This window comes from Balaenoptera physalus, assembly GCF_965194825.1.
Source record: "Balaenoptera physalus genome assembly, chromosome: 2".
NCBI classification, from domain to species: domain Eukaryota; kingdom Metazoa; phylum Chordata; class Mammalia; order Artiodactyla; family Balaenopteridae; genus Balaenoptera; species Balaenoptera physalus.
In genome coordinates, this window is record NC_138883.1 from 14,926,928 (window position 1) to 14,954,130 (window position 27,203).

Below are 27,203 nucleotides of genomic sequence, written 5' to 3' on the forward strand. Positions count from 1 at the left end.
CCCCCCCACCCCCAGTCTGTGGAAAAATTGTCTTCCACGAAACCCGTCCCTGGTGCCAAAAAGGTTGGGGAACCACTGGTTTATGGCACAGGAACACATAGATGGTAACGCATTGCATGGGATGGTGTGTGCAATTCAATATGGTAGACTTGATGTGGAAAGCACGGGGCAAGGTTTATTTATTTTATTTTATTTATTTATTTATTTTGGCCGCGCCACGCTGCTTGTGGGATCTTAGTTCCCCGACCAGGGATTGAACCCAGGCCCTCGGCAGTGATAGCACAGAGTCCTAACCACTGGACCACCAGGGAATTCCTGAGGGGTAAGGTTTAGTTGTGACGTGTCCTATCTGATGACAGTCGCCTGTCAGATCTGGGAAAATCAATGGTGCCCGGTTCCTTTTGAAATTCTTTTGAGTCAGCATAATACATACATTCCCAGACAAAGTGAGCCTTGTGTTTAGGGTTACTTCCTCCAGTTCTTCATCCCTTGAACATTAGGGAGGAAGACAGTTGAAAGCTGGGCAGGCAGTCGCTTTGTGCCTTGGAACACTGATGTCAGCCTTCTGTGTGACATTTACTTTCACTAACACACCTGCCGGTGTCACTCTGAGATGGAATCTTTGCTTCTGGAAAAGAGGCTTTGCACATCTACCCAGTTTAAGACAGAGCTAATTGGAGATGCCGTGCAAATGGAAATATTCAATTGTCATCAACAACAAGCATTGCATGCCTGGTGGGGACCAGGCCACCATGAGAACGGCTGGAGCTATGGAAGAGTTTGTGCAGGAGTTGCCAGAAATCCTGTGACCTTTCCTAGAGGTGGAAGTGGTTTCCGGGGTGGGGACTGGGCAGGAGCTGATTTTCCAGTAGGTGGGAAGAAGTGATAGCTGGGGAAGACAAGCTCACAGCATGGAGAGGGGGGAAACCGACTAAGATAGATGCCCTGGAGTTCCCCTACTACCTCCCGCCTGATGCATCCAGCCCTCTGGTGCTCTTGTTGTCCCACTGGGCCTTTAGCTCCTGTCTCAGGGATCCCCAGCCTGGTTCTGTCTCTGGCTTCTGGACTTGGTGCATCCTTCCTCTGAGACATCAGTGTGGCCAGGGCTTCCGGTTCTCAGGGCCCTTTTGGGAGCCCCCCATTCCTGTTCCTGCCCCTGGAAGCCTTCCTTACTCAGGGCTGGCTTCCTGGTCCCAGCTGGGTGGTGGGCTTTTGCTCTATCATTGGTTGAAGAAGCCAGGAGCAAACACGAGGTTTTCAAAACAAAGAATTCCAGAGTCTAAAAGGCTTCAGCGTGTATCCCCTTCAGTCCTCCCTCCCAGCATCAGAAGCCCCTCTGCAAAATCCCCAGATGTCTCCTCTGCTCATGGTTTTCATGTACAGCATCTGCAGAGAGGCAAAAGTCAGAGAATGCAGTAAGCAGAGATTTACAACTGAATGAGGTGCAAAGGGGAAGGCACTTCCGACGAATATGTAGTTTCTCATTCACCTACAAGAAGTTTAAAAAGAGATTTTTTTAGAAACTCCCCGCAGACAAGCAGCTGTAGAACAGTTTAACAAGCCAAACAGAACCAAACCAGAACTGCTTGCCTCTTAAGTAATGGTTACGTCTCACGGGACAGAAGTCATAACCTGTTCTGGGTTTCCTGTCACCTTTGCCCACATGCTCCAGTTCTAGAATTTTGGACCCTTTGTACTGTCCATCTTGGTCCACATGGTTCCTTTCTGTTCGCTCCCAGGCAGCTGCTAGAAAGATTTCCATCAACTGGTCAAAGATATTAAAGAGGCAGACATTCATCGTGGGGAAAATTCAGAGCGCCGATATTAGAGGTGTTGGTGTGACAGTGTCTTGGCTGAGAGGAGAGGGGTGAACCTGAAGTGAGCCGGGAGAGGGTGGTGGCATTGCTTGCATTGGAAGCACAGACTTGGAAAAGCAGGGAATGAAACGCAGCCCTCTGAAGAAGCAAAGGAGACTTTAGAATTAAGCGACTCAGAACACAACAAAGTTAAAGCGTTTCTTGTTCTCCGGAGAAAAACAGAAGGATGGAAGCATCTGCCCTGAAGAGTGTCGAGGAGCTTTCTTTTACTTCTCAAGCAGGGAGGGAAGCAGCAGCAAAAGTGAGCGACTCGCAGAGAGTTCGAGGCCCCGGAGGGCCCGCGGCTCAGCCTCCCTAACACCACATTAGAAACAGGGCATCTGAGACTTACAGAGGTGACAGCCCATGTCACCTGACTCCCAGCCCAGGGTGCACCCTGAGCTCAGCACTTACCTTCCAGATGCTTTCCCTCCAATCCCTTCTGCATGAAATAGAATCAGGGTAATAAATGGGCAATTTACAGGAGTTTTCCTAAGGATGTCCCTGGGTGGGAAGCTGACTTGTAGAACCGTGTTCCTGATTTGCAGAGTTGACCATGATGCTGCTCCCCAGAGCCAGTAAATCCCTCATTTACAGCTCACCAGTCACTGGGTTTCAGCTGAGGAAGAAGATGTGTGAATGGGAGCCTCATAATCCTAAAATGCATGTAGAATTTATTCATCCTGTAGTTCGCCCCGATCTGATTTAGATTCTCTTTTGTGACAACAAACAACTGTTAGTTTCAACTTGTTTAATTGTTAGGTTTTTTTGTTGTTTTTTGGGTTTTTAAAAAATTATTATTTATTTATTTATTTATTTATGGCTCTGTTGGGTCTTCGTTTCTGTGCGAGGGCTTTCTCTAGTTGTGGCAAGCGGGGTCTTTCTCTAGTTGCGGCGAGCGGGGGCCACTCTTCATCGCGGTGCGCGGGCCTCTCACTATCGCGGCCTCTCTTGTTGCGGAGCACAGGCTCCAGACGCGCAGGCTCAGTAGTTGTGGCTCACGGGCCCAGCTGCTCCGTGGCATGTGGGATCTTCCCAGACCAGGGCTCGAACCCGTGTCCCCTGCATTAGCAGGCAGATTCTCAACCACTGCGCCACCAGGGAAGCCCCTAATTGTTAGTTTTAATTCAATTCATTTCGTCAGTGTAGCAAGAGTTTGGAGGTTTTTTTTTTTTTTTTGACTTAATCTTTTGGAGAAGCAGGACTGCTCTTGGTGTCCTCTAGCTCCAACTCTCATCCTAAAGATAATTTTTAAAAGTCACAAATTGGAGTCAGTTTTTGTGTGAGGCCGTTATTCCCTAAAATCCCATCCATCGTGAAGATCATCCACCGGGCTCATCGGTGTCACTTTCTCTCGTCTGGCTGTGAGAGCCTCTCAGATATGTAGCCATGGTGAATACCATCTTAATCACCTCCAGCCAGAAGCGAGGTGGAAAAAATATTCCTGGTAAATGACCTCAGTAGATCTGACAGCACCGCCGCCCGCCCCCCCGCCCACCCCAGCCCGTTCTGTTGCCTTCGAGATCAGAGGCGGCTGGTGCAGATGTCTTGATCGATTGCAACAGCAGCCAAAGCGTGTGACTCCTACTTCAGTGGTTTCAAAGCCACAGATGTAGATATCCCATCTCTGTTAACCGACACCTAGGGGTTTTGCAAAAAGGGGAGAAAAAGAGACGACAACAACAGAGTGAATCTTATGTCTATTTGTTTACTTTTGATGTATTCTATATGAGGTCCTTTGGCTCGAAGAACTGTTTTTCCTGACCGTAGCACATGTACATGTAAGCTTAATACAGAGTTTCTCAACCTCAGCACTATTCACATTCTGAATCCAATAACGCTTCATTGTGGGGGCCTGTCGGTACCCTGCAGAATGTTGGGTAGCATCTCTGGGTTAAGTGTTGCCACTAGGTGCCAGTAGCGCCCTCCCCATCCCACCCAGTCATGACAATGAAAATGACCTCCAGACGTTGCCGTACAAGGGGCAGACAACATTGCCATACGAGGGAAGGGGTGCAAAATCATCCCTGATTGAGAACCACTGACTCACAGACTATATGGAACGTACATAATGAAACCATTCGTATCTACTCAGAATGGCCCAGGCAGTGTACACCTTATTGCGATTTTTATTTCTTTTCTTGCTTGTGTATTTGCTTTCATCTATTTCTTGTTCCTTTAGCCCTAAAAGTTATCCAAGTATTTTTTTCCTCCGTTTTCAGGGATTAATTAAATACTTTCAGATGTCACTCTCATGCAGAGTTACAGAAAAATGGATAAAGATATTTCAAAGCAAAGAGATCTAGGAAAGTTCTAGATGATAAAGGATTTCTAGGGAGCACTCGCCATCCTCAGTGGGCTTCTTTGGATGGCATTCAAATACCCTACTAAAGGAGGCTGTTTCCCTTTCCTGCACATCAGAAGAACCCCCTGATAAATTTTTACAAAACTCAGTGTCATCTGGGATGGGGCCTGACGTTTGGTTTTCTGGAGTTTCCTGGGGATTCCACTGCACATGCAGAGGCTTATGCCCTGGGAGCATCGGCATTGGATGAGGTGTGCATTCAAATGTTCAACATCTGTTTTTCTAGCACCCCCTGTGCTCCAGGCACTGTTCTAGGTGCTGGGGGTACAGCAGTGAAAAGGCAGACAAGGAGGAGCCCTTGTAGCAGGGCTCACTTTCTTGTGAAGAATGTCAGAGAGAGTATGAGCACCTTGGTGTGTGCATCTGATTGAATGTATACTGTGTCCATATGTCCAGTAATTTTTTGTCCGAGTGTTTGTCATCCATTGTTTGGCGCTTTTTTATTATTATTAATTAATTTATTTTTGGCCGTGTTGGGTCTTCGTTTCTGTGCCAGGGCTTTCTCTAGTTGCGGTGCGCGGGGGCCACTCTTCATCGCGGTGCGCGGACCTCTCACTATCGCGGCCTCTCTTGTTGCAGAGCACAGGCTCCAGACACGCAGGCTCAGTAATTGTGGCTCACAGGCCCAGTTGCTCTGTGGCATGTGGGATCTTCCCAGACCAGGGCTCGAACCCATGTCCCCTGCATTGGCAGGCAGATTCTCAACCACTGCACCACCAGGGAAGCCCCGTTTGGCTTTTTTTTTTAATGCTTCTTGAATCTCTTTTATTCAGTTACATAAAGACCTTTTATCATCCTGTAAAACATTTCAGATATGAAAGGGAGCAGGGAGAAATAGAGAAAGAGTGATTTCTAACAGAGTTACAATTGTTGGCTGTTCTCAGGCTTTATATACGGGAAAAGTTTCCTTATCACTGTTTTGTTAGGTTGGTCAACTCAGAGATGCTAAGGATGGTACTCACATTTTTGCAGCCTTTCTATAGCAGTGAGGATTGAACCAGGGGTTTCTGGCCATCTTTTGTATTCTTAGTTTGTTAAAACAGATGGTCTCGGCAGTCACTTCCCTATGACCCCAGATCCTAGAGGAAGGGGCGTGGATATAAAGAGAAGCCACACCAAGAACCCACAACATACCCACGCCAGGCCGAATGGATCGCTCTGAAGTGGACCCAGCAGATGCCCAGAGTGAGAGCCCAGCACACTCCAGGGACATTAGGATAGTCCTCCAGCCTTGCTAAGAGTGTTAACTGCCTCCAAAGGCCTTGGAGCAGATGCCCCATTTGGTAGATACTCCTTGGAGTCCATAGTTCTGGCAGCCGTGAGCTGGAAAGGGAGGAAAAAGTCAGGGGATATTATGGGACATTACGGGGGGAGCCAGGAACTCTGTGGAATGAGATTTAAAACCAGTTCAGCCCCTCCCATGTCTGTAGCCACCCATCACCCTTTTAAAAGGAATGAACTCAGACCCAGCAAAATGAAAGTCACATGTTAATCAGCAGCAGCCCCAGGACCCAAACCCAAGAATCCTCGTGCCTTGCCTTGTGCGCTTCCCATCATACTCACAAGGAAAAAGCCTCCTCCCGGTGCCCAGAAGAAACTGTCTCCACATTTTGGTAAAATGAAGCACAATCTTTTTTTTTTCAAATCCAAACAGCTGAACCGTTGGTTCTGGCAACTTTGTTACCTGTTACTTCACTGTAGGATAACATAATTGTGTATATACCTTCAGGAGCAAGAGGACTTGAAAACATCTTTAAGATGTGTGACCGTTTTTCAGTCTCATAGTACAGAGAAGAGGCAGTGTGATAAGACAACTGTATTAAAGATGAAAATTGAAATGGGCCGCTGGGAACCAGGCCAGAGGAGAAGTAACATTTGTTACTGAAGCATGAGAAAGGAGGAATTTTTTTTAAATGTGGGATTTGAGACTGGCTGGGTTTTAAGGATGGTCATTAAGCATCCGTGAAGGCACTCTTGATGTTTTACTGAATTAACCGAGTGGTAAATGATGTGGCCTCTGGTATTAGGACGCTGAGCTCGGAACTGCTGTGAAACACGCCCCCACCCCCTCCAAAAATAAAGGGGGGCGTGCTGCTCTGATCTCCTGTCCCCCTCTGCCTCACCCACATTCCCCAGAGATACAACATGAAGGATACTTCTGCCAGGTGGATCTTCATTCCTAAAAAGAGTTCCTGGCCAAAATATCTTCCTCTTATCTTCTTATGCTGGTAAGCTGGATTGAACCATCTTGGGGGTAGAATTCCTTTCTTTGAAGCCCAGGGAAAAATTTGACGCAGCCAACATGCTGCTCTTCCTCCCCCGAATCTAGTCGTGGACCTTCCATCTGTCAGAATCAACCACGCCTCCGAAGCAAAGCATCCCTGGCTCCAAAACAGCTGCCCAGTCCCCTGAAACAGCTCCAGCCAACAAGCTCCAAAACAAGCATCCTTGGTCAAAAGCATCCCACCAGGAAGATGTGCTTCCATCCGAAAGCCCCTTGGCTACCTAAAGACACAGACCACTGCCACGTCTCTCCTGAGCAGAGGGATTGAGAGTCTTTTAGGGACACCCAGAGTGTGCTCATGAAAACAAACACGTCACCAAGGTGGCAGCTGGGGCTGAGCCCCAGAGAGAGGTGGCAGAGTAGGGGGAGATGGGGGCCGTGCTGGATCCTCATAGGGAGGGGGGCCGGGAGAGGAGGAGGGGATTGCTGTGCCAAGGCAGTGTCTTCAGGGGCTCAGGATCTGTAGGGAGAAAGCAGTGTGCTGGGCGCAGGTTTCCGGTTACAAATGCTTTGTTTCTGCCTTCTGAGAGTCTGCAGTCTAAAGGAGAGGGAATGTCGGTATGAACACTGTGGTGTGTTTTTGTTGTTTTTTTTTTAAGTCAAGTTTTTTTGGTTTTTTTATAAAGTTTAGAGCTGCTCTGTTTATTTATTTATTTATGGCTGTGTTGGGTCTTCGTTTCTGTGTGAGGGCTTTCTCCAGTTGCGGCAAGCGGGGGCCACTCTTCATCGCGGTGCGCGGGCCTCTCACTATCGTGGCCTCTCTTGTTGCGGAGCACAGGCTCCAGACGCGCAGGCTCAGTAATTGTGGCTCATGGGCCCAGCTGCTCCGCGGCATGTGAGATCTTCCCAGACCAGGGCTCGAACCCGTGTCCCCTGCATTAGCAGGCAGATTCTCAACCACTGCGCCACCAGGGAAGCCCTGTGGTGTGTTTTTATGCATGAAAAAGTCACCACAAAAAAACTTCGGCTTATGTATACTAATATGACAGTGTGCCAAGATCTGTCATTAAGTGAAAAATAGGGGGACAAAGTTATCTTCAGAAGAGTATTTTCCACATGAACCAATTTTTAAAGAATAGATATGTGTGCATGTGTAAGTGTATGTGTGCTGGTATTTCAGTGAATATACATAAACACCTGTATTTGTATAGACAGTTTCTGGACATATGTACAAGAAAATGTGAATCTGGGAGTGGGTCTATGGGGAAGGCATTTATTTCTCAAATTATATCCACCTAGTGTATATTTTTTGTTCACAGTGGGCATGCATTACTTTCTCGATTTTTTTTTTTTTAAGGGAAAAAATCTTAGACGTTTTAATAATATTGTAGCATCTCTTTAGAGAGGAGAGATGGGTGGTTTTCGGCTCTGAAGACTGAAACACGCACAGGATGCCTGGGTGTGACAAGCGTAAAGGTGTGTCAGATGTTTAGTAGAGGATCCGAGAGACTTTTTGACATAGAAACATGGCTGATTGAGGCTTCTTTCAGGCTGTCTGGTGTTTCTTCAACACACCTGGAGCCAAAGAGGGCCCTTCTAGCATTGATCTGTACAGTTCTGGGAGATCTGTGCTTAAGCAGCTTACTGGATCAAGAAAGAGGTCTGGTTGATTACTTCCATTTTCATTTATCTGTATCTGAGTATTGAACCCAGATAATGTTATATTTGATAAACTAACAAATGAGACAAAAAGATGCCACTCAGGAGACAATTCTGTGCAATTTCGGGGCAGGCAGAGATTTCTTAGTTGGGACACAAAAAGCATTGAGCTATAAAAGAAATCGATAAATTGGATTTTACAAAAATTTCAAACGTCTACTTATTAAAAGACACTATTAAGAAGCTGAACAGACAAGCTGTGGACTCAGAAAAATATATCTTGCAAAGGACTTCTATCTAGAACGTTTAAAGAAACCTTACAATTCAATAGTAAGAAATTTAACAACCCAATGAAAAAACAGGCACAAACTTGAACAGGCTTTCCACAAAAGATCTACACGTGGCCATTATGCACATGAAAAGATGTTCAACATCGTTTGTCAGTAGGGAACTACAAGTTAAAACCACGAGGAAATACCACGACACATCTAGAAAGGCTCAAGTTTTAAAAGATTGACAGTTTCAAGTGCTGACAAAAATATGGAGCAACTGGAACTCATACGTGGTACAGCCTCTTTGGAAAAGAGAGTCAGTCCTCTGTAAAGTTAAACATACACTTACCAGCGGTTACCCAAGGGAATGAAAAGCTGTTCTCAGAAGACTGGTAGAAAAGTTCACAGCAGCTTTTTTTGTAAGTTCCCAAACTGGAATCAACCCAAATGTCCATCTACAGGTAGATGGATAAACAAATTGTAGTGTATCCGTACAGTGGGGTACTACTTGACAACAACAGTAATAGGAATGAACTGCTGACACCACAGCCTGGATGAATAACAGAAAGCAAATCAGTAGTTGCCCAGAGCAAGGGGTGAGGGGGTAGGGATGACAGCAAAGGGGCACAAGGAAACTTTGGGGTGATGGAAATCTGTATCTTCACTCTGCTCTTTATCTTGATTATGGTGGTGGTAACACTGGTATAAAATTTGTCAGACTCATCAAACAGTACACCAAGGATGACACTCACTGTATCCCCCAGGGAAGGGCTGGCACTGTCGTGCCAGGCTGTACACACCTGCACAAACTCATCATCACGTTTTCTCATACCATTTACAGTTCTCATGTTTCCCAGTTCACCTACCAAGATATCATGAGGGAGGAATCCCATGCCTTGCCCTCCATTCCATTCTGCTCATAGGGCTTCATGAGCGGGAACTGACCCATTCAGAATGGAGGGTGGGGCTTAGGAATTGATTATGAATGAAATAATGAGAAGACTGGGTGTTACATTTGCCCCAAATGCCTGGAGACCAGCAGGAGTGCCAAGATAGCCACAGAATTTTTATCTGTGGAGGCCTCAGGCATGGCAAATCTGGTTGGAAGGAAGGATTGGAGGACTTGTCCTAAAGCATCCTACTTTTACTTAGATTATATGTTTACTTGGCTTGGCTGGGTGGGGTGGGGGCAGGGGTCATGGGTGGATGTTACGAGGGTCTGAAGCATTCCCCCTGTTGCCCTTGGGGCTGCCCCACTTAGGTTCTGTGAAATCCATGTGATGTTGACACTCTTCCCCTTTAAAGTTCTCTTTCTCTTCCTTCTTTTTCTTTCTTTCATTACATCTTTCTATCTGTGGCCCTTTACACCTTCCTCCTGAGGTCGGATGTGTTTTTGAAGAGTACGGAACTACTTTCTTTAGTTTTCTGGCAAAATAAGTAGGAAAAGACTCCAGACTTCTTAACTATATTTCCTCTTGTTCTGCCCCCATCAAACCTCCTGGTCACTCAGGAAAACTCCAGTGAGAGTGGCCTGGGGAGGTGGGGACCATCCAGCCAGGCCAGACCTGGGCTGCCTGCAGCACTTGCATTCTCGAAGATGGCAAAGAACCTTTGCTTGGTGAGGGGAAACACGCAAATTTTCTCATTCCTGAGAAAGGAAAGGCCCTTTCCAAAAAGAGGGAGTAGGAGAGGAAGGCCTCAGCACCCCCCATGGCACCTCCCAGGAGCTGCTTGCTGCCCATGGCTTGTGGGGTACCAGCAGTAGCCTGACACTGCGAGCCCTTTGTCCTGGTGGGGACATGAGAGGGCAGGGGCAGTGGCAACCCTGGGAGCACTGAGTGGAACCTTAAGTTTTTTGGTTCATCATTCAACTAATATATATATTTTAACATCAGTGGGAATTGATGACTGTTTTAGGAGTTTCACCCCAGGAGTTGCCAAATAAGTTAATCTACCTGTTTCTCATACAATATACTTCTTAAAATGAATTTTCACTCCATTATGAAGTGTAAGTAACGGACCTCCTGCAGGCAAAATAGAAAGAGACCTGAAGAGTCAAGTTCCTTTGCCTTTGTTTGTTGTTTGGGTTTTTTTCTGTTTTGAGACACTGTCTTCTGAAACCAGAGTCAACCATATTATTAATCACTGGTAGGGCTTTATACTGTATCACATTACTCCCCTGGAATTAAACTGCACATATAAAGTTATGAAACATGTACTTTTTTAAACGGTAAAAAAGTTATTTTCTAACATAAAACCCCAGATAAAGTGCCATGGAGCCATGAGCAGTAAATTGAATTTTTTGCTATGTAATTTATACGAAAACTGACAAGTGCGACCCTGCCACCCCGCACCCCGTCATTAGTCATCGGTTTAGTGGACGCGGAGGTAGTAATCTTCAAGGGCAGACATTTGGATGTAGACTTCCTTTATTTGGACCGGGCTCAAGCGGCAGCTCCTGTCACTCGGCCTTGCTGCACTATTAGCGAATTTTACCCCAGGGCAGCTGGGACGCTGCGCTGGGGCAGATGTTCTTTTCAGCCTATTCAGTGACCATTCTTGGGGGTTGTTTACTGTTGCCATGGTGACTTTCATTTCCATAGCAGCAGAGCTGCTGTTTCTCAGAGGAAAATGAATTTAGTTATAAAAGGATAATATTTTTCTGTCTGTATATAACCTGCCATCTGTCAACCGGTGGATCAGAAAGGATTCAGAAACCTATTAAGACTGACAGCAATGAAGTGATGAGTATTTTTTTTTTTTGATCCCATATTAAAAGCAATAATAGATGTGGAAGCAAATGTTGTACCCTCAACATCAGAACTTTAATTTTTTTCTTTATATTTGATGTGTGTGTGTGTTTAATGCCTTCACCGCCTCCACCACTGCGGTGACAACCTCATGAAATACAGTTGACATTCTGCTGACAAATGGAAATGACCGAATATCTTGTTTGTATCTCACTAGATGCAGGTGTATTTAGTGCTTTCTCTTCTTGGTGCTGTGAGCTTCCCTGGTTCATTAAAAGATTCCGGTGGCTGAACTTGCTATTGTCACCCCACTCTCCTACTCCTCCACCCCAGGGGACAAAGCTGTGCGGGTGAAAAGATCAGCAACTTATCACGAACATACAGTGCAAATTACGAAATTAGCAAAAGGCGAAAAAAAAAACCCGTGCTTTATCTGAAAAACTTGCTAACATGCCCCTTAAATCTCATTCTAGAATACCATTCTTCCTTGCAAATCCAAATGGGAAGAAAAGTCACCTTTGGGATAGCTCCTCTAGTTCCTGGAATTTTTTTTCTCTGTTGCATTCATAAACTGTAACGTGCAGGGGGAAGAACGCCCACACACGCCGGCCCCGTTGTAAATAATGTTGTTTATTGGTTGATTTTTCCAGATCCTGACATTGATGCTGCCAGTGCCATGATGCTTTTGAATACTCCCCCTGAGATACAAGCAGGTTGTGAGTAGATATTTCTATAGCCTACAGCACCATAGTTTGTGAACTTAACCTTCTCCTTTATATACCAGGCCATAGGAAGAACTAATGCTCAAGCCAACCTTCCCTTATAGAATCACTTTAAACTACCTCAGTGCATGATTACATACATGTGCGCACAAAAGATGCAGCTACGCATATGTATGAATGAATGCATAGGTGTGTTTCCAAGATGAGAAAGTTCTAATATAATTTCAGGGCTTAAGACTTGGGGGCAGGGAAGTGGACCCTGTAACGAGTCCCAGAGGAGAGACCCTTTGTCCTGCAGGAAATGTTCCTGTGAGTTTGTAGCTTCTGCTCGAAGAGGCTACAGGGGGCCAGCCTGACAGTCATGGAACTCAGCAGTGCCCGTTTTCAGACATCCCTCTCCCCTTGGGGACCTCATTAATAACAGGCTACCATTTTAGAGAGAGGAGAGGAAAATCTGGCGAGGCGGGGATGCAGGAGTTTGGAACAGCCTTAAAATGGAAACACTGTGGTGCCTCCCCACCCTGCGTCTTCCCCACCAGCTTTCCAGGGTGCCACAGACAGGAGGGCAGGACTGGTTTAGCGAAGCAGGGCTCCTATCTTCATCTTCTGTTGGCCCTTGAGCAATGTCAAGCTTGAGACAACTCTTTTCCTAACTTGAACTTCTCTTCTCTCCACCATCGGATGTTTTTCCCCACCTCTGGAGCTACAACATTGTTAGAAAGGTCTCCTTCCCAAGTGATGACAGATGACCCAAACGTAGACATCTGTCCCCTCCTCCTCCCAACTTGAGGCTAGTTTCTCTGGCACATTCCACCCCCCCCACCAGAAGCCTGTTGAGCAGATAGCCAGCTCGTCCACCACAGGCCGCTCAGCTCGCTGGCAGGACGATGGCATCGCCGCCTCCTGTGCATGAAACTCACGGCGTGGAGACCGCAGCGTGAAGCGGCACACCCCGCCACGACGCCCACCAGGGCTGGCGCCACCTGCCTCATTCTGAGCGCTGCATGGCCTCCTGAGCAAAGGGAATCCCCCGCATCTGGAGCTGATAGGGTTTCCCACAGGAGAACATCTGTTCCCAGACCCTACCCAGGTGTCTTTTGATGTGGAGTTCCAGACCATCTCTCCTTGCCTTCTACTCGTCACAGCCTTCCAACAGCTTTAGGAAATTTGGCTCCATCCTTCCTTACCTGGTCCTTTTTTTAAAGGACCCAAGAGATGCAGCCAAGCATTCTCGGGAGAGACTCATCCCTGTGCTGCGGGCTGCCATTACCTGACCCTGAAGGCACAGAATTCTCATTCTCTCTTTGCTAAACTCAGCTTGCCGGCAGTTGAAATAACGGCTGCCCACACCTCCGAGAAGGAAACACCACTATAAGCAGATGTGTACCGGTGCAGTCCTGTAACTAGTGGTTAACCTGTGGTGTGGGTTTTAAATGATGTTTGAAGTTACAAGAAAATGAAAAAAACAAAATCAGAAAAAAAAAAAAACCAAAACCTCCGTTCTCAGATGACTCTTGCAGGAAGAGTATAGACCAGACTGTAATTCAGTTACAGTCTGAAATGGTTTCTGAAATCAAGTTGCGTAATTCATCATGAGGCGAGCGTACTGATTTTATCAGAGCTGTGTAAGGTTCAGGCACCTTCCTTTGCACCCAGCCGCTGCCCGCAGTGATCACTGGTTTAAAGAAATAACTTGATGAACTGGAATAATGGAGTTAAGCAGAAAAAGGCAAAGGGATTGGTCATTAACAGCAGCTTTATAGAAATCCATTATCACTAGATTCTTGACCACAGATAGAAGAGGAAAAGGGTTGATCCTGATTAGCTGAGAAGTTAATTGTTTTAATGTTCTCATGGCTAAATGAACTTCTTCTCTCCCTTACTGTAACACAAACTGTAATAATTATTTTTTTCAAGGTATCCATAGTCTTATTTACATTGAAATGCTGAATTTGAGTTTTCAAAGCGCGTTCATGTCTTGAAGCTGTAGAGTCGTGTAGGGCTTTCCGACCTCACTCTCACCACTGTGAGAAACCCGGCTATAGCCTTCGTGAAGGCCCCCGCCAAGAGGGGGTTCCAGGGTCCTGGAAGGAAGGAACCAGGAAGCCGTTGAAAGTCGTGGAAGGAGACACATTGGCAGGAGCAGCAGAGAAGTAAATTTAAGGACTGGGAAGAGGGTAGAACATCACCTTTACATTCACCTTCCTGTCTGACCCCAAGCCTTGTAAAATCCCTTTGAGGCCAAGCTAGGGCATACTCAGTGGGCCGGATGTAAAGCCCCCCAAAATTGGACCAGTACCGTCGGAAGGAAGTGAGTGTCCGTTGAGCGTCCGCTGCAGGCGCTTGGGGGAGCCAAGGGTCCCTCCTCGGCCTTCTGAGAAACGCAGTCAGAGGTTTGTGTCTCCGGCGCCAGGCCTCTCTTTTCACTTAGCTCTTCTCTGCCCACTCTCCCTTCCCCTCCCTGCCTGATGCTTCTCGTCCTGGGATGTGATGCAGTACCTCGCCTCCTGAAGGGAGAAGCATTCCATACATACGGTGGCGAAGCCACCACGCCCTACGCTGCTGGCTTTGTGCAAAGCCTGGAAAAAGTGAGAGGTGACCCCTCGACCAAAAGGTTCAAAGGCAGCAGACGCCCAGGCGGTGATGGAGTGTGGGCAGCCTGCCGAGGGGTGTTTGTGAGCACGTGTCCCGGTGAGGAGGTGTACGTGCATCACCCAGGTTCGGGGGTCCTGCCGCTGCCCAGGCGTGGGGAGCGTGGGTTCCTGTCTGCACGGAGCCTGCCTGTGTCCTCCCGCGTGCTGCTCCGTGGCTGGGCTCTGTTTACAGAGCTTCCTCGTGTGCTGCTATTTATAGCCCCTTGTTTTCACCTCCCGGGTTGTGTGATGCCCGTCTTTGAATGGGGGCCACCGGCCACCAACCTAGTCTGTCTGCCACCGGCACTCCCAGCAGTCTGAGGCTGTCCTGGATGGTTTGAAAGCCTTTTCCTTTGTCATCGCCCTTCGTAGCCAGTCCACTTCAGGTCACCAGGTGGCAGCCGCTTAGGTCTTTTCCACTCATCCTCCCTGCTCAGCATCTGCACAGCTAGCTCGGTGCAGACTGGCCTCAGTCTGGGTCTGAGCTGAGTAGGTCATACAAAGGAAACTTCTGCAGAAGTTGACAAGAACCCCAGTCAGCCAAGACCCTTATCTTGGGGGGACCCGATCCTGCCCCAGGGGTGCCCACTGCACCCTGTGTTGCTTGAGCTGGACTCCCTGTGGGTCCCCTCAGCCCCTCCCCGTGCTCTGATGCTTCTCTTTCGGTGAGGCAGCAGTGCACATCTAATCAAAACCTCAGGCCACCGCATTTTGTCTCCTCTGGTAGCACCAGCGGTAATGTTATCTTTCTCAGACTTTCCCAGATTGCAGTATGGGGAACATTCTACGAGGTGTACCATCGTGTCTCAGGTGCTCTGTAAAACAGGACTTCCAGAAAAATCCAAGCAGGACACTGCCTCCTCCGTATCTCTTGAACTTTGGTTTATGCTTCTAGTCAAGTCCATCCACCTACCCTCCCCCCCCCAATAAAAAGTGGCTGTGTAGACTAATTCCAGCTTCTAGAGTCTACTTAAATACCTGCTTTGCAGTTCCCCTTCGACAAGCCCTGTGAGTCCTCTTTAACCCCAGTGGAGGAATTGTTATTAAGTCGGAAGTCAGATCACCATTACTCATCTTCAAAGGCTTGCATGATCCCTGGTTGGAATGTTCCAGAGAGGAACTCTAGGTAATAAAACAACAAAATGGGACGGAGGGGGCAGGCGGAGTTCTGCATCCCCCTCCCCAGAACTAGGGTATGTATGGATGCACCAGCCACCGGCGAAGAAGGGCAACCAGGAAGCAGGCTCCCCTCTCTCAGCCCCCTCCCCAGCACCTTTCCAAGTAAGCAGGTGGAAAGGCCAATTTTAGGAAAGGGAAGGATTATCGGAATCACCTGCTGCTCAGCTTATGGCCTCTGGTAGCTTAGCCAGGGCTGCTCTCCAAAGACAGCAGCAGGAGCGCAGGGGTTACTTTCACAAGCTGTGAAAATCAAGGAAACTGAGCATCAGGAGGGAAGCTGGGGAAGCCAGGGTGGGGCGGAGCTGAGGGGGGGCGGAGCGTGCAGGAAAGTTTCTCTTGTGTCTTCAACTTTTTTTTTTTAGGTTCTGGAGATGATCACATTTAGATCACAGTGAGCGGTGCTGCTTGATTGGACTGTGTGTGTGTGTGTGTGTGTGTGTGTGTGTGTGTGAGGGTTGCTTTCTTGCTGGTTAAAAGTAAGAAAGTTTAGGGTCATTGTATAACTTAAGATAAAGTGGTCGATCAGCTGGGAGCCCTGGTGCTGATGTCCTTAGCCCCTCATCCCAGGATTTGAGAGTCTCAGATGTATGTCTTCTCTCCTATAAAAGCCATTTAAAAAAATTTTTATTTTATATTGGAGTAGAGTTGATTAACAGTGTTGTGTTAGTTTCAGGTGTACAGCAAAGTGGTTCAGTTATACATATACATGTATCTATTCTTTTTCTAATTCTTTTCCCATTTAGGTTGTTACAGAGTATTGGGCAGAGTTCCCTGTGAAGAGCCAAATATTTAACTGATCTAACAGAAAGGGATGATGCTGGAGGCCTGTGCTTTTTTTTTTTTTTTTAATTTTTGTTGGAGTATAGTTGATTTAGTGAGAGCCACAAATCTGAGTTTAAGGTTGATTTTGAATGTCCAGTTTCTTATGACATCTCTTCTCTAGCTGGAGCCCAGGTATACTTTCAGCACATTGGGTGGGGTGCAATGGGGTTTACGTGCTTTGAAATACGTTGAGGGAAATGCATAGGAAATGAAAGGAAGTCGATGTGCTGATAGGAAAAGGACTGAGGAGTGGTGGACTAGTGTTCCTCCAGATCCCAGACTCAAAAAAGCCATGCAGTAGGGACCTCAGAATACCTTTCTCAGACATTTTAGACTGGCTGTGATTCATCTTTCAAAAGCCACATTCTTGACACTTGGGGATGGAGACAGAAAGGAGAAAAGATGGGAGGGCAGTTAAGTGTCACAGCCGGCTCCTGGCAGCCTGTGAGCAGAGAGGAGCACGCCCGCCCGCCCCACTTGAGGAGCACTGCCGGTGATGAGGACTGGGAAATGCCGGGTTTGGCCGAGGCAGCGTTCAATGGCAGCTCATTTGAGAACGAGCTCCAGGATTCAGAAGAAGAGCCTAGTTTGCACACCGGAAGTCTTGCGAGGTTCAGAAAATAGCTCAGGGAAAACCTTTTAATGCTGCGGGATAGCTCCGTCCGTGAGATTCTCTTTGAAGTGAATACAGTTCATTAACCAAGAAGATGTTGTCAGGGGTGAGTGCAGAGTTAGGGAGAGCTACAAAAAGCACAATAATAGGCTGAAAGAATTTCCCCATGTCCTGACCCCGTTAGGTCCTATGCCTCAGAGGTAATTAGTAAGAAGATGCCATTGCGGTGAGATGGGATGGTGGAAGGATGGACGTGGTGATGACGGTAATGATGAGCTTATATAATGGGCCAGCCACTGAGCTAGCAATTTGTGTACTTTGTCTTGTTTAATCTTCAAAATGATCCTCTGAGGTATGTTTATGCCTACTTTACAGGTGAGGAAACTGAGGCACAGAAAGGGTAAGGCACTTGCCCAAAGCCACAGAGCTAGTGGTGGGGCAAGACTTTGAACAGAGGCCATGTGGCCCCATGACTTGTAACCATGCAGGAGGCTTCTTCCCTGAAGCTTAAATGAGACAAGAGAGTCAAAAGAACCCAGTCTCCAGTAGGTGCTCAGTGAGGGCTGGCTTCCTTTCTCGGTTTCCCTTCATGCCAGGTGCGCCCCTGGTGCTTAGAGGTTCTAGGCACTTGGGCAGAGGACTCTGGGCAAAAGAAAAAGTGGGGCTGCATTTCTCCTTTGACTGGCAGGTGATTCCGTGGCCGCACCAGAGGCCAGGGGAATGCGTGCTCCATGACTCTCATCCACCCTCTTCACTTTCCAGGGCTCCCTAGTCTTTGTCCCAGGATTTTAGGTGGTTCCGGTGTTTTTGCCAAAATGGTGACTCTGACATGATTTGTTCAAGGAGAACGGAAGCGCCGTGAGAGCAGTGGTTGCTCTTCCGGCTAAGTCTGTGACCAGAAAGATGGTCAAGGTCTTCCAATACGGTCTGGTTTTGTCTTTACCCATTCTTATGGGCTTTCATCTCACCTGGACTGGAGACAGCACAGGCCACCCCAGGATTGCTCTGGGAATGGTGAGCGTGTTGATGATGATGATGATGATGATGATGAGGGGATTGATGACTAACGTGTATTTTCAAAATAGCAATGCCTTTATTAAGTCAGTGAAATCTCTAAATACTCTGTGTGATAAATACCATTTGTCCCCTTCTTACTTAAGTAGCTTGTCAGGGGACACAGGCAGTAAAGGACACAGATGGGAAACACCAGAGTCTGGCTCTCAGCCACTGTGCTGCAGACCACTTCCTTGCTCAAAACCCTTTAATGGTTTTCCCAATATCCATGGGATGAAGTCCAAAGGCATCTCATTCCTGCTAGGATTATGTGCTTTATCAAAATTACTTTTTAGTTCTTGTGCACATTGTGAATTTTATCACTTCTAGGCCTGGTTTGTGCCTTTGAATCCCAACTTAGATGGCACTTCTACAGGAAGGCTTCCCAGATAGCTTTTCTTTGGGTTAGGTGTCTCCATCTTTCATGCCTATAGGCCCCCTGCCCTAGCACTCGCCATAGTATATTTTCATTGCCTCTTCAGTTTTCTATCTGTCCCACTTAACTGTGGGGACCCTGTGTCCCCTTCGTCTCATACATAGGCAGGTAGTTGGTAATTTAATCCATTAATTGATACAATCTGTATATGGGACTGTAATAATTTTTACTGGTGAGAATTATAACCATGGTATAAATAAATATTTAAGTTTTGGGGGGGGTACCATTCTATCAGATTTGCTTGCTGTTCTAGATGAGATCCCTAGTGACTGATATATTAAGTAGTATTATCAGAATTAAACTGAACCTGTGGTCATCTGACCATTTTGAGGAGAGTACCGTACAGCAAAATAATTGAAAAACCCTTTCCCATGATCCCCAAAACAGAGAGACAAGCCAAAAACACCTATCTTTTCAAGCAACCTGAAGCATCTGTCTACAAACTCCATAGTTCTACTGGTTTTTACATATGTCTGTCCACAGAAATTATTGGCATTTTCTTCTAGAAGTTTCGTAGTTTTAGTGCTTACGTTTAGGTCTATGATCCATTTCTAATTAATTTTCCTAATGGTATGAGGTTAGGACCGAGGTTCATTTTTTTCCAAATGGATCTCTGATTGTTCTCTCTTTTCCCCCATTGTGTTGTCTGCATATTTTTTGTCAAAAAATCAGTTGACCACACACACGAGTCTATTTCTGGACTCTGTTTTGTTCCATTGATCTATATTTCTGCACTTACACCAATATCACACTGTCTTGTAGCTTTATAGGAATAATTCAGGTAAATATAATTTCTAGACCCTCTTCTAGAGTTCTAGAAAACTCATCAACTGGGCAAACTATGATAATTAGCTGCAATATCACATCATAACAGGTTTCATGCTTTTAAGATACCTGGTGAGTCCCCTGCCTCAGATGATCTAATATCTGAAATCAGGCTGATAGTATGGGATGGGTAGGAATTCCTGATCTAGTTCAACCTGCCTTCATAATTAAATATGGGAAGAGACAGGGGATTCTGGAACCCCGACTGCAATAGTAGTACTGACTTCAGGCACTGGTTTCAATTTTGTCTCCCATCCCACCTTTTATAAAACCTAGTAACTAGGGCCTTACACAAACCTGGATGAGACATGGCAAAAAATATTAGCAGGAGCTACAGAATGCCCAAGAAATCGGTCTATAACTTAATCCCATATTCCAGAGTGGACATTCATCCTATGTGAAAGACCTGACTAAAGGTTCAGAATATTTAAGTAAATGTGCTCTTAGAGACCTGAAAATGATAGGAGTAGAAAGTATATACTGCGAATTTTGGGAAAAGTAGTTATTCTACACAAATAATATCAGCTTTAAAAACTTAATATCCAGAGTGGTTTTTATTTTTGAAGGTATGATTTTCTAGAGTCTTTTTGGTAAGGTGTTCGTTTGAGAAAGCACAATTTGTCCACCTTGCCCCCGGATGAGACTGTGCCAGGGACTACGTGAACACAGCCAGAGCTCCGGGGACTCTTTCGGATGCTGGCAGCGGAAGGGGTCTTAGAGAACACCGTTCAAAGAGGGACACAGAGGTTCCGTGAGCTTGCATGGAGTCCTACCAGAAGAACTAAGATTAAAACCCAGGTGTAGGGCTGCCCTGGTGGCGCAGTGGTTGAGAATCTGCCTGCTAATGCAGGGGACACGGGTTCGAGCCCTGGTCTGGGAGGATCCCACATGCCGCGGAGCAACTAGGCCCGTGAGCCACAACTACTGAGCCTGCGCGTCTGGAGCCTGTGCTCCGCAACAGGAGAGGCCGCGACAGTGAGAGGCCCGCGCACCGCGATGAAGAGTGGCCCCCGCTTGCCGCAACTAGAGAAAGCCCTCGTGTAGAAACAAAGACCCAACACAGCCATAAATAAATAAATTAAAAAAAAAAAAGATTTAAAAAAAAAACAAAAAACAAAAAAAACCCCAGGTGTATAAGCCCTCCGTCAGTGTGCTCACACAGGATGCATGCCTGGCCCCATAGACAGATGCATGGAGGAGTGTTGATGGTGCAGTAAGAATATTAGCTTGAACCAGAAGACACTGCTGTTTGGGAGGTCAAAAAAGATCGAATATCAGGGATTTCCTATGGTTCCCCTCTTCTGTAAACCCTCAGATTCATGTAAGGCCACCGTGAGTTTGTATGCGGCATGGGCAGGATCTGATGGTCACTGGTGTGAAAGGTTGGCTTAGGTTTAATCCAGGGATGAGTGCATTTAGGAGACCATGGGATGGTGACAGAGCTCGCAGGAGATTTGCTTAGAGGAAGCTTCCGGGACGGAGGAAGGCAGGCCCTCCAGAGTGGGCTGTGTGATTCTGAGGCAGAAGCCAAATCCACGCCACTGACAGCCCTTCACTCCCAACGGAGATGGTTGTGAGGGTTATGAGATGAGGAGATGGTGTTGTGAGCGCTGAGGTGCTGAGTAGTTTGTAAAATCAGCTCTGCTGTTCTTCTGGCGGTCTTTTTCCCTTGCTGGATTAAGGACACTCGGAAAGATGCTCCCAGTTCTGACCATGAACAGCGAAGCATGAGGGAATGCTTTTGTTTGCTCGTCTGCTGTCAGATGGTGTCAGGTTCTTAAGATCTTTTTAGGGTCTGACTAGAGATAAAAGATTATATTTAATAAATGCAAGAAAATAATATTTGAAGCCCACTTTTTAAAACATATCTTTGTTTTTTGTTTTTTTTTTCCCCACCAAGGCATCAATAATAAGCTATTGGTCTGACTAGGCTGACTAGATCTCTTTCTTGAGGTGTGGTGTCTTTCTCTCTTTCTGTCTCGCTCTCATGGTATTTTTTTCTGTATCTGTCTCCCTGTGTGTGTGTGTGTGTGTATGTGTTTCTCTGTCTCTGCTTGCTCTAGGTACCTATGACTATCTCTTTCTCCCTTCTCTCTCTCTCTCTGTCTCTCTCTCTCTCGTTCTCTGGTGTATCCAAAATTTCTGACTCAGAACAGAAATCCTCACAGTTGGATTCATGTGTGGTGTCTTTTCCCTTTTTGCTCTTTCAGTTCCTCCAGGAGTGATACAAAACGGAACGCGGGTTCTGAGCCGAGGCCTGTTTCCCGGAGTCCGGCCGTTGCCAATCACTCCCATTGGAATGACAGCAGCCGTGAGGTAAGGGAGAAGCTTGCTGGGCAAAGCCCACCTGAGGAGTGGGAAGGACATTGTGTGTCCCAAGGGGCTACTCGAGGGCATGGAGAAGACCAGCCTGTAAGTAGTAAAGACAGAAGTAGTTTGGGTGTTCGAAAAAGTTAAAGTAGCTCCCAGGGACCCCAATCCAAGTGCCAACTTCTCCTTCTTGGGCCATCAAATTATCCTGGTCTCTTTGCAGATGAAATGAAGACAGATGAAACTAAGTTATTTTATTCTAAAAAGGTGGGGTAAGGTGAACAGAAGGAAATGGTGGGCAAGTTAGTCATTAGATTCTAGGCTAGCTGGTCAACCTCTAGACTTAGCCCTGTCACTTCCCAGTCCTTTGACTTTGGGTGGATGTCTGACCTCTCTGGGCCTCAGTTCCCTCATCCATGAAATCCTCTGAGTCCTGGGAAGGGTTGCAATGAAACTCACATGCAAAAAATCATGTGTGAAAAGTGCTTTGGTAAGTGATGTATAAATACCAGGTGGCATCAGTCCCCTGCTTCTGAGAATCCAGTCAGTTGCCAAACCACATGAACTCTTCCTTGGGAAATTTCTTTCCTCCATCCTTCTCACCTCCTCTGCCAGCCCCAGAGTAGGGTCTGTCGCTAGCTTGGAAGCCTCACACGCACCAGTTTGAATGCCTTCCTCCTATTCCTTGCTGCTTCTCTGCCCGCCCTCGCCCACCCATGAACCATCGCCAGACTGATTTCCTAAAATGTGCCTCTCCAGCTGTCTGAAAAAGCATCCTCCTTGGCTCCCACTACATCACCCTGATGTCCCCCTGGTCCTCCCATCTCCTTGAGCCAAATTTGTTCTCCACATACATCCAGTGTTTGCCCATCTTATTCATATAGTTTCCTCTCTGTCGATTTCCCTCAGACTCCATATACAAGGCAGCATATCCTTCATGGCCCATCACAAAAATGATTTCTTCACAAAGCTTTTCTGCACAGGCCTCTGAGCCAACATCAGATTAATTTCTCTTTTCTTGGAACCCATAAGCCCATGCTTTGGTTGTGACCCTTTGATGAGTGACCCTATGTGTGTGTGTGTCCCCCTGTCCTCTGTGGTTTGCTGGCTGGGGACACGGGCTGGGTTTCACTCACTTGGCTGATGTTTCATTGCATGTTGCACAGCTGCTTGTTTAGAAAAAGCCCGCCACGCTGAGCTGCATCCCTTCACAGCATCGCCTTCTAGCGTCTTTCCTGCACTTTTGGATCAAGTTGACACCTAATGGCCATTTTGCTTTCATAGTGTTTCATGTCCCAGAGGAAACCATCCCAGGAAGTCTGTTAACTGGGCCCTGAGGGACATGCAGGGTCGAGCTCCCTGATGTGAATCAACCATGTGGAGATTCTCCACTCACTTGTGTCTTTTAATCTTCCCAGCAAACCAAGTACGTTTGCCGGGATGGAAGTCCTTAATCTTCAGGGCAGGCGCTGGCATTTGGAACCTACTAAGGAGGAAAGATGGTAGGAATTAGAATAGTCATAGAATGATAAAAACCACTTATCATTTCTATTAACCAGACATGGTGATACCTTCCAAAAGTGTATGGGAAGGTTCTTTTTCTTGTACTTCTCCCATATTTTTCTTAGATACCCTGAGATCAGTAATTGAATTCATAAATGGTAAGCCTCTTCCATGAAGCCAAGATATCCATGCCTTGGCCTCACATTATGAGAGAGACATTCTGTTTTCCATTCTTGCTTAAAATTGTTTCTGCCTAACCTCCTAGTTTACCTTTTTGGTTGAGAAGACTTTGAGACCGTAGACTGTTCTCACAGGGAGTAACAATCTACTTTCCTGAGCAGATGCTAGGTACAGACTTTCAGTTTGTGGTCTTCAGCATCTTTTCAGTGCCTTTGAAAGCAAACGAAGCTCTCCATGCGAGCCATTCCCTCAGAGAAGGGAAGAGCCAGGCAGAGCGAAGGGAGGCCTGAGACCGGGCTGGCCCTTCAGCAGGAGCTGCTCCTAATTTTAATTCCTAATTTTAATTATTACCCTCATGGCATATATTATTGCAAAAATTTACTGATTAGCCTCTAGAAGCATTATGTAAAATATAATTTTTTTAACTGGTTATGTTCTGGTTAGAAGAGAACATAGCACTCCAGCAAAACAATGATGTCTTGTTTCTGGTAAAAGAGTTGCTACTCGTGCAGTCCAGCTAGAGCCTCACCTAGGCTCCTTCCACAGTAAAAGACCACAAACAGGTTCAGGGCTAGACCTATGCATCAGTCAGATCCAGTTGGGAGACAGAAGCCACACTAGGTACTCGAACAGAGAGACTTCAAAATAAAGAACCGTTAACCAGGTAGAAAGTTATTAACCAGGCAACTGGAAGGGTAACAGAGAACTCAGGGTATCACGGAGGAAACAGTTGTAGGAAACAACCACGTGCCCTCGGGTGAGGTTGGAATGCCTGCCCCTCAAAGCTGGACCTCAAACCTCAGAGGAGGGGCTGGGGCTGGGATCCAGACCTCTTAGGAGGTACCACTGAGCTGGGCTGGAATCTCTGAGCTCAGAGGAGGGGCCCGTGGAAGGACCAGAGGCATCTCTAAGGAGAAAGCTCCTGCTGGTACACGTACCTCTCAGGGAACGTGAAGAAGTTGGGTCTCCAGCATTGGAAGAATCACAAACTGGATTCAGCAGCTACTATAGGAATGAACTGGCGCTGCAGAGGGGAAGGGGCATTGCTGGGGTGATGCAGGAACAGGAAGGAGCGTGTCCCCTCTTCCTCCACCCCCTTCCCAGTCTCTCGAAGGCAGAGCCAGGAGTGCTGCAGAAATGTGGCTCGCCCAGCCCAGTCTGCCCCAGCTTACGACACACTACAGTAGGCTGGGATTGGGGCTGAGTGACAATAGCTTCATAACGTCTGTCCCCCTACAAAAGCACTCATAGTCGAAGGGTGACCTTCCTCAACATCACAGGAGGTTTAAGCAGAATCATTTCAGTGAAATGTACAACCGCCGTTTGCAGAAACAAGTTCCCAGTTGCATAAATAGAGATAAAGAAAACCATTGTGCATTAGCAGTCCATTATCCAAATACCAATTCTGCACTTTCCACCTCAGTTTAAGAGACATTAGGGAGAGGAATGTCACAGGCTCTGGAAGATCAGGGACCCTTGCTTATAATACCTTTGCCCTCTTTATGGCCCAAATAGGAGGCAGTGTGACACTTTCCGGAAAAATGAACATAAACATAGCTGGGTGGGTATTTGCAGGAGACTGTGTAAAACCGATTAAAAAGTGTTTGGAGGGGAGGGGGGGATCTTGTTTTGCTTTTTCACATTCATTGCAATTGCAATTTTTTTTAATTTGGCCAAGTGTCAGTTGAACCTAAATTCAACTAAGGTTAAAGGGAAAACAGTCCAGCAGAGAATAGAACAACAGCAAACGTCATCCGCCAGACCACGTGGCAGTGACCAAGGGTCCCTGGGGGTGTTCACATGTTTACAGGGGTTGCTGCCCCCATCAGTTCAGCTGGGGCTGGCAGGAGGGCCAGAAAGTCATTAGCACCCCCTGAAGACCTGTTTCCTACTCTGCTTTGTGTGACAGGTTTTCTGTGTGAGTCTAAGCAACTTCTCCTTAAGTGAAAATATTTGTCTTTCAGGGATTTTTTTTTTTCCTCCATTGAGTGGCAAAGGCCATGTTTGTTTGTCTTAACTCTGAAACTGTTATTGACATAGATGAAGTGTTACTTTTATTAGCTGATCATTACACAGCTTGTATTTGCTGGGTTCCTTTGCATATAATTATGATGTGTAATCTCCTTGTAAGAGTATCTGTCAATAGTATAATTGACTTTACAGTGTTGACTTTTTACTCAATAACCTCAGGGATCGGCCCATCCTTAGACATTGGAAACCTGCTTATTTTTAAATTTGCTTGGGCAGAGACTCCTCAAGACACATTATCCTCAAAATAACTGCTCCCACGTCTCATAGTTTTATGCCCGTGTCTTCTGCTGCTTGTCCAGTGAAATTCCTTGCAGAGAATACACTGAATGGGACAAACAATTCTAGTCCAAGAAGAACTGTTTCTGGAACTCTTGGGAAATGGGAGCATAAGATTTCTTACATTCATAGAATTATGGGCTGCTTCCCAGGTACAGGCCATAGCAATCTCCTGGGTCTGAGCCACCTTGTTTTCAACTCTTAAGACTTTTTGACCCCAAGTGACCTCTTGGGTGGCAGAGAAAAATTAAATGTCCAGGGCTTGCCAGAGGATTGAGAGAGAACTGGTGGGAGGGCCGTCCTTCATATGTCAAGAGAGCCCAGAAATTGCATGCATGCACTTGGGAACCAAGTTTCCTGGGTCCATAGCCTGCAGCTATGTGACCTTGGGCCAGGTGTACTTGGGCTTCTCACGAGAAAACCAGCACCTGCCTCATGAGTTACTAGGATTAACACACAGTTACATGCCTGGCGCACAGTAAACATTATACAGGTGTTCAATAAATAAATAATTAGAAAAACAAACAACCCTATTCATAAATGGGAAAGGACTTGAACAGACTTATGTCCAAAGAAGATACACAAGTAATCAATAAGCACATAAAAAAATGCTCAACATCACTAATCATCAGGGAAATGCAAATCAAAACTACAGTGAGATACCACTTAACCCCCATTAGGATGGCACTATCAAGAAAACAGAAAATAACAAGTGTTGCCAAGGGTGTGGAAAAATTGGAACCCTTGAGCACTGTTGGTAGTGTTGTAAAATGATGCAGCCACTGTGGAAAACAGGATGGCAGTCCTCCAAAAATTAAAAACAGTAACTAACATATGATCCATCAATTCCACTCCTGGGTATATACCCAAAAGAACTGAAAGCAGGTTCTCAAAGAGATATTTGTACATCCGTGTTTGTAGCAGCATTATTCACACAGTAGCTAAAACATGTAAGCAACTCAAGAGTCCATCAGCAGATGAACAAACAAGCAAAATGTGGTATATATACACACAATAGAATATTCAGCCTTAAAATGGAAGGAAGTTCTGTTACATGCTACAATATGGATGAACCTTGAGGACATTTATGTTAAGTGAAATAAGACACTCAACAAAGACAAATACTGTATGATTCCACCTCTATGAGGTACCTAGAGTAGTCTGATTCATAGGGAGAGAACGTAGAATGGTAGTTGCCAGTAACTATGGGGAGAGGGAATGGGGGGGCAAATTGTTTAATGGGGACAGAGTTACAATTTTACAGGATGAAGGGTTCTGGAGATGGTTGGTGGGAATGCCTGCACAATGTTATGAATGTATTTAATGCCACTGAACTGTATGCTTCAAAAAGGTTAAGATGGTAAGGTTTTTTGTTTGTGTATTTTATCACAAACTTTTAAAAAGGAAAAAAAATGAAATGAGTAATGGGGAGAGCCTTATGGATTCATCCAACCTGCCCTCCACAGACCTTCCCAGGTCCCCTTTCTGGGTACC

General features: G+C 46.3%; 1 protein-coding gene across 6 annotated transcripts in view; it reads left to right on the forward strand.

Annotated features, from left to right (window-relative positions):
• FOXN3 (forkhead box N3) overlaps window positions 1-27,203 on the forward strand; it is a 406,382-nt gene that overhangs the window by 360,702 nt on the left and 18,477 nt on the right. For 4 of the 6 annotated variants that reach the window (XM_082451369.1, XM_082451368.1, XM_082451371.1 and 1 more), the window contains 2 exons: window positions 11,777-11,842; window positions 21,620-21,725. In XM_082451369.1, coding sequence (XP_082307495.1) covers window positions 11,777-11,842; window positions 21,620-21,725 — 172 coding nt within the window. The remainder of the gene's footprint in view (window positions 1-11,776; window positions 11,843-21,619; window positions 21,726-27,203) is intronic. The other 2 variants (XM_082451372.1, XM_082451373.1) reach the window with 2 other exon arrangements.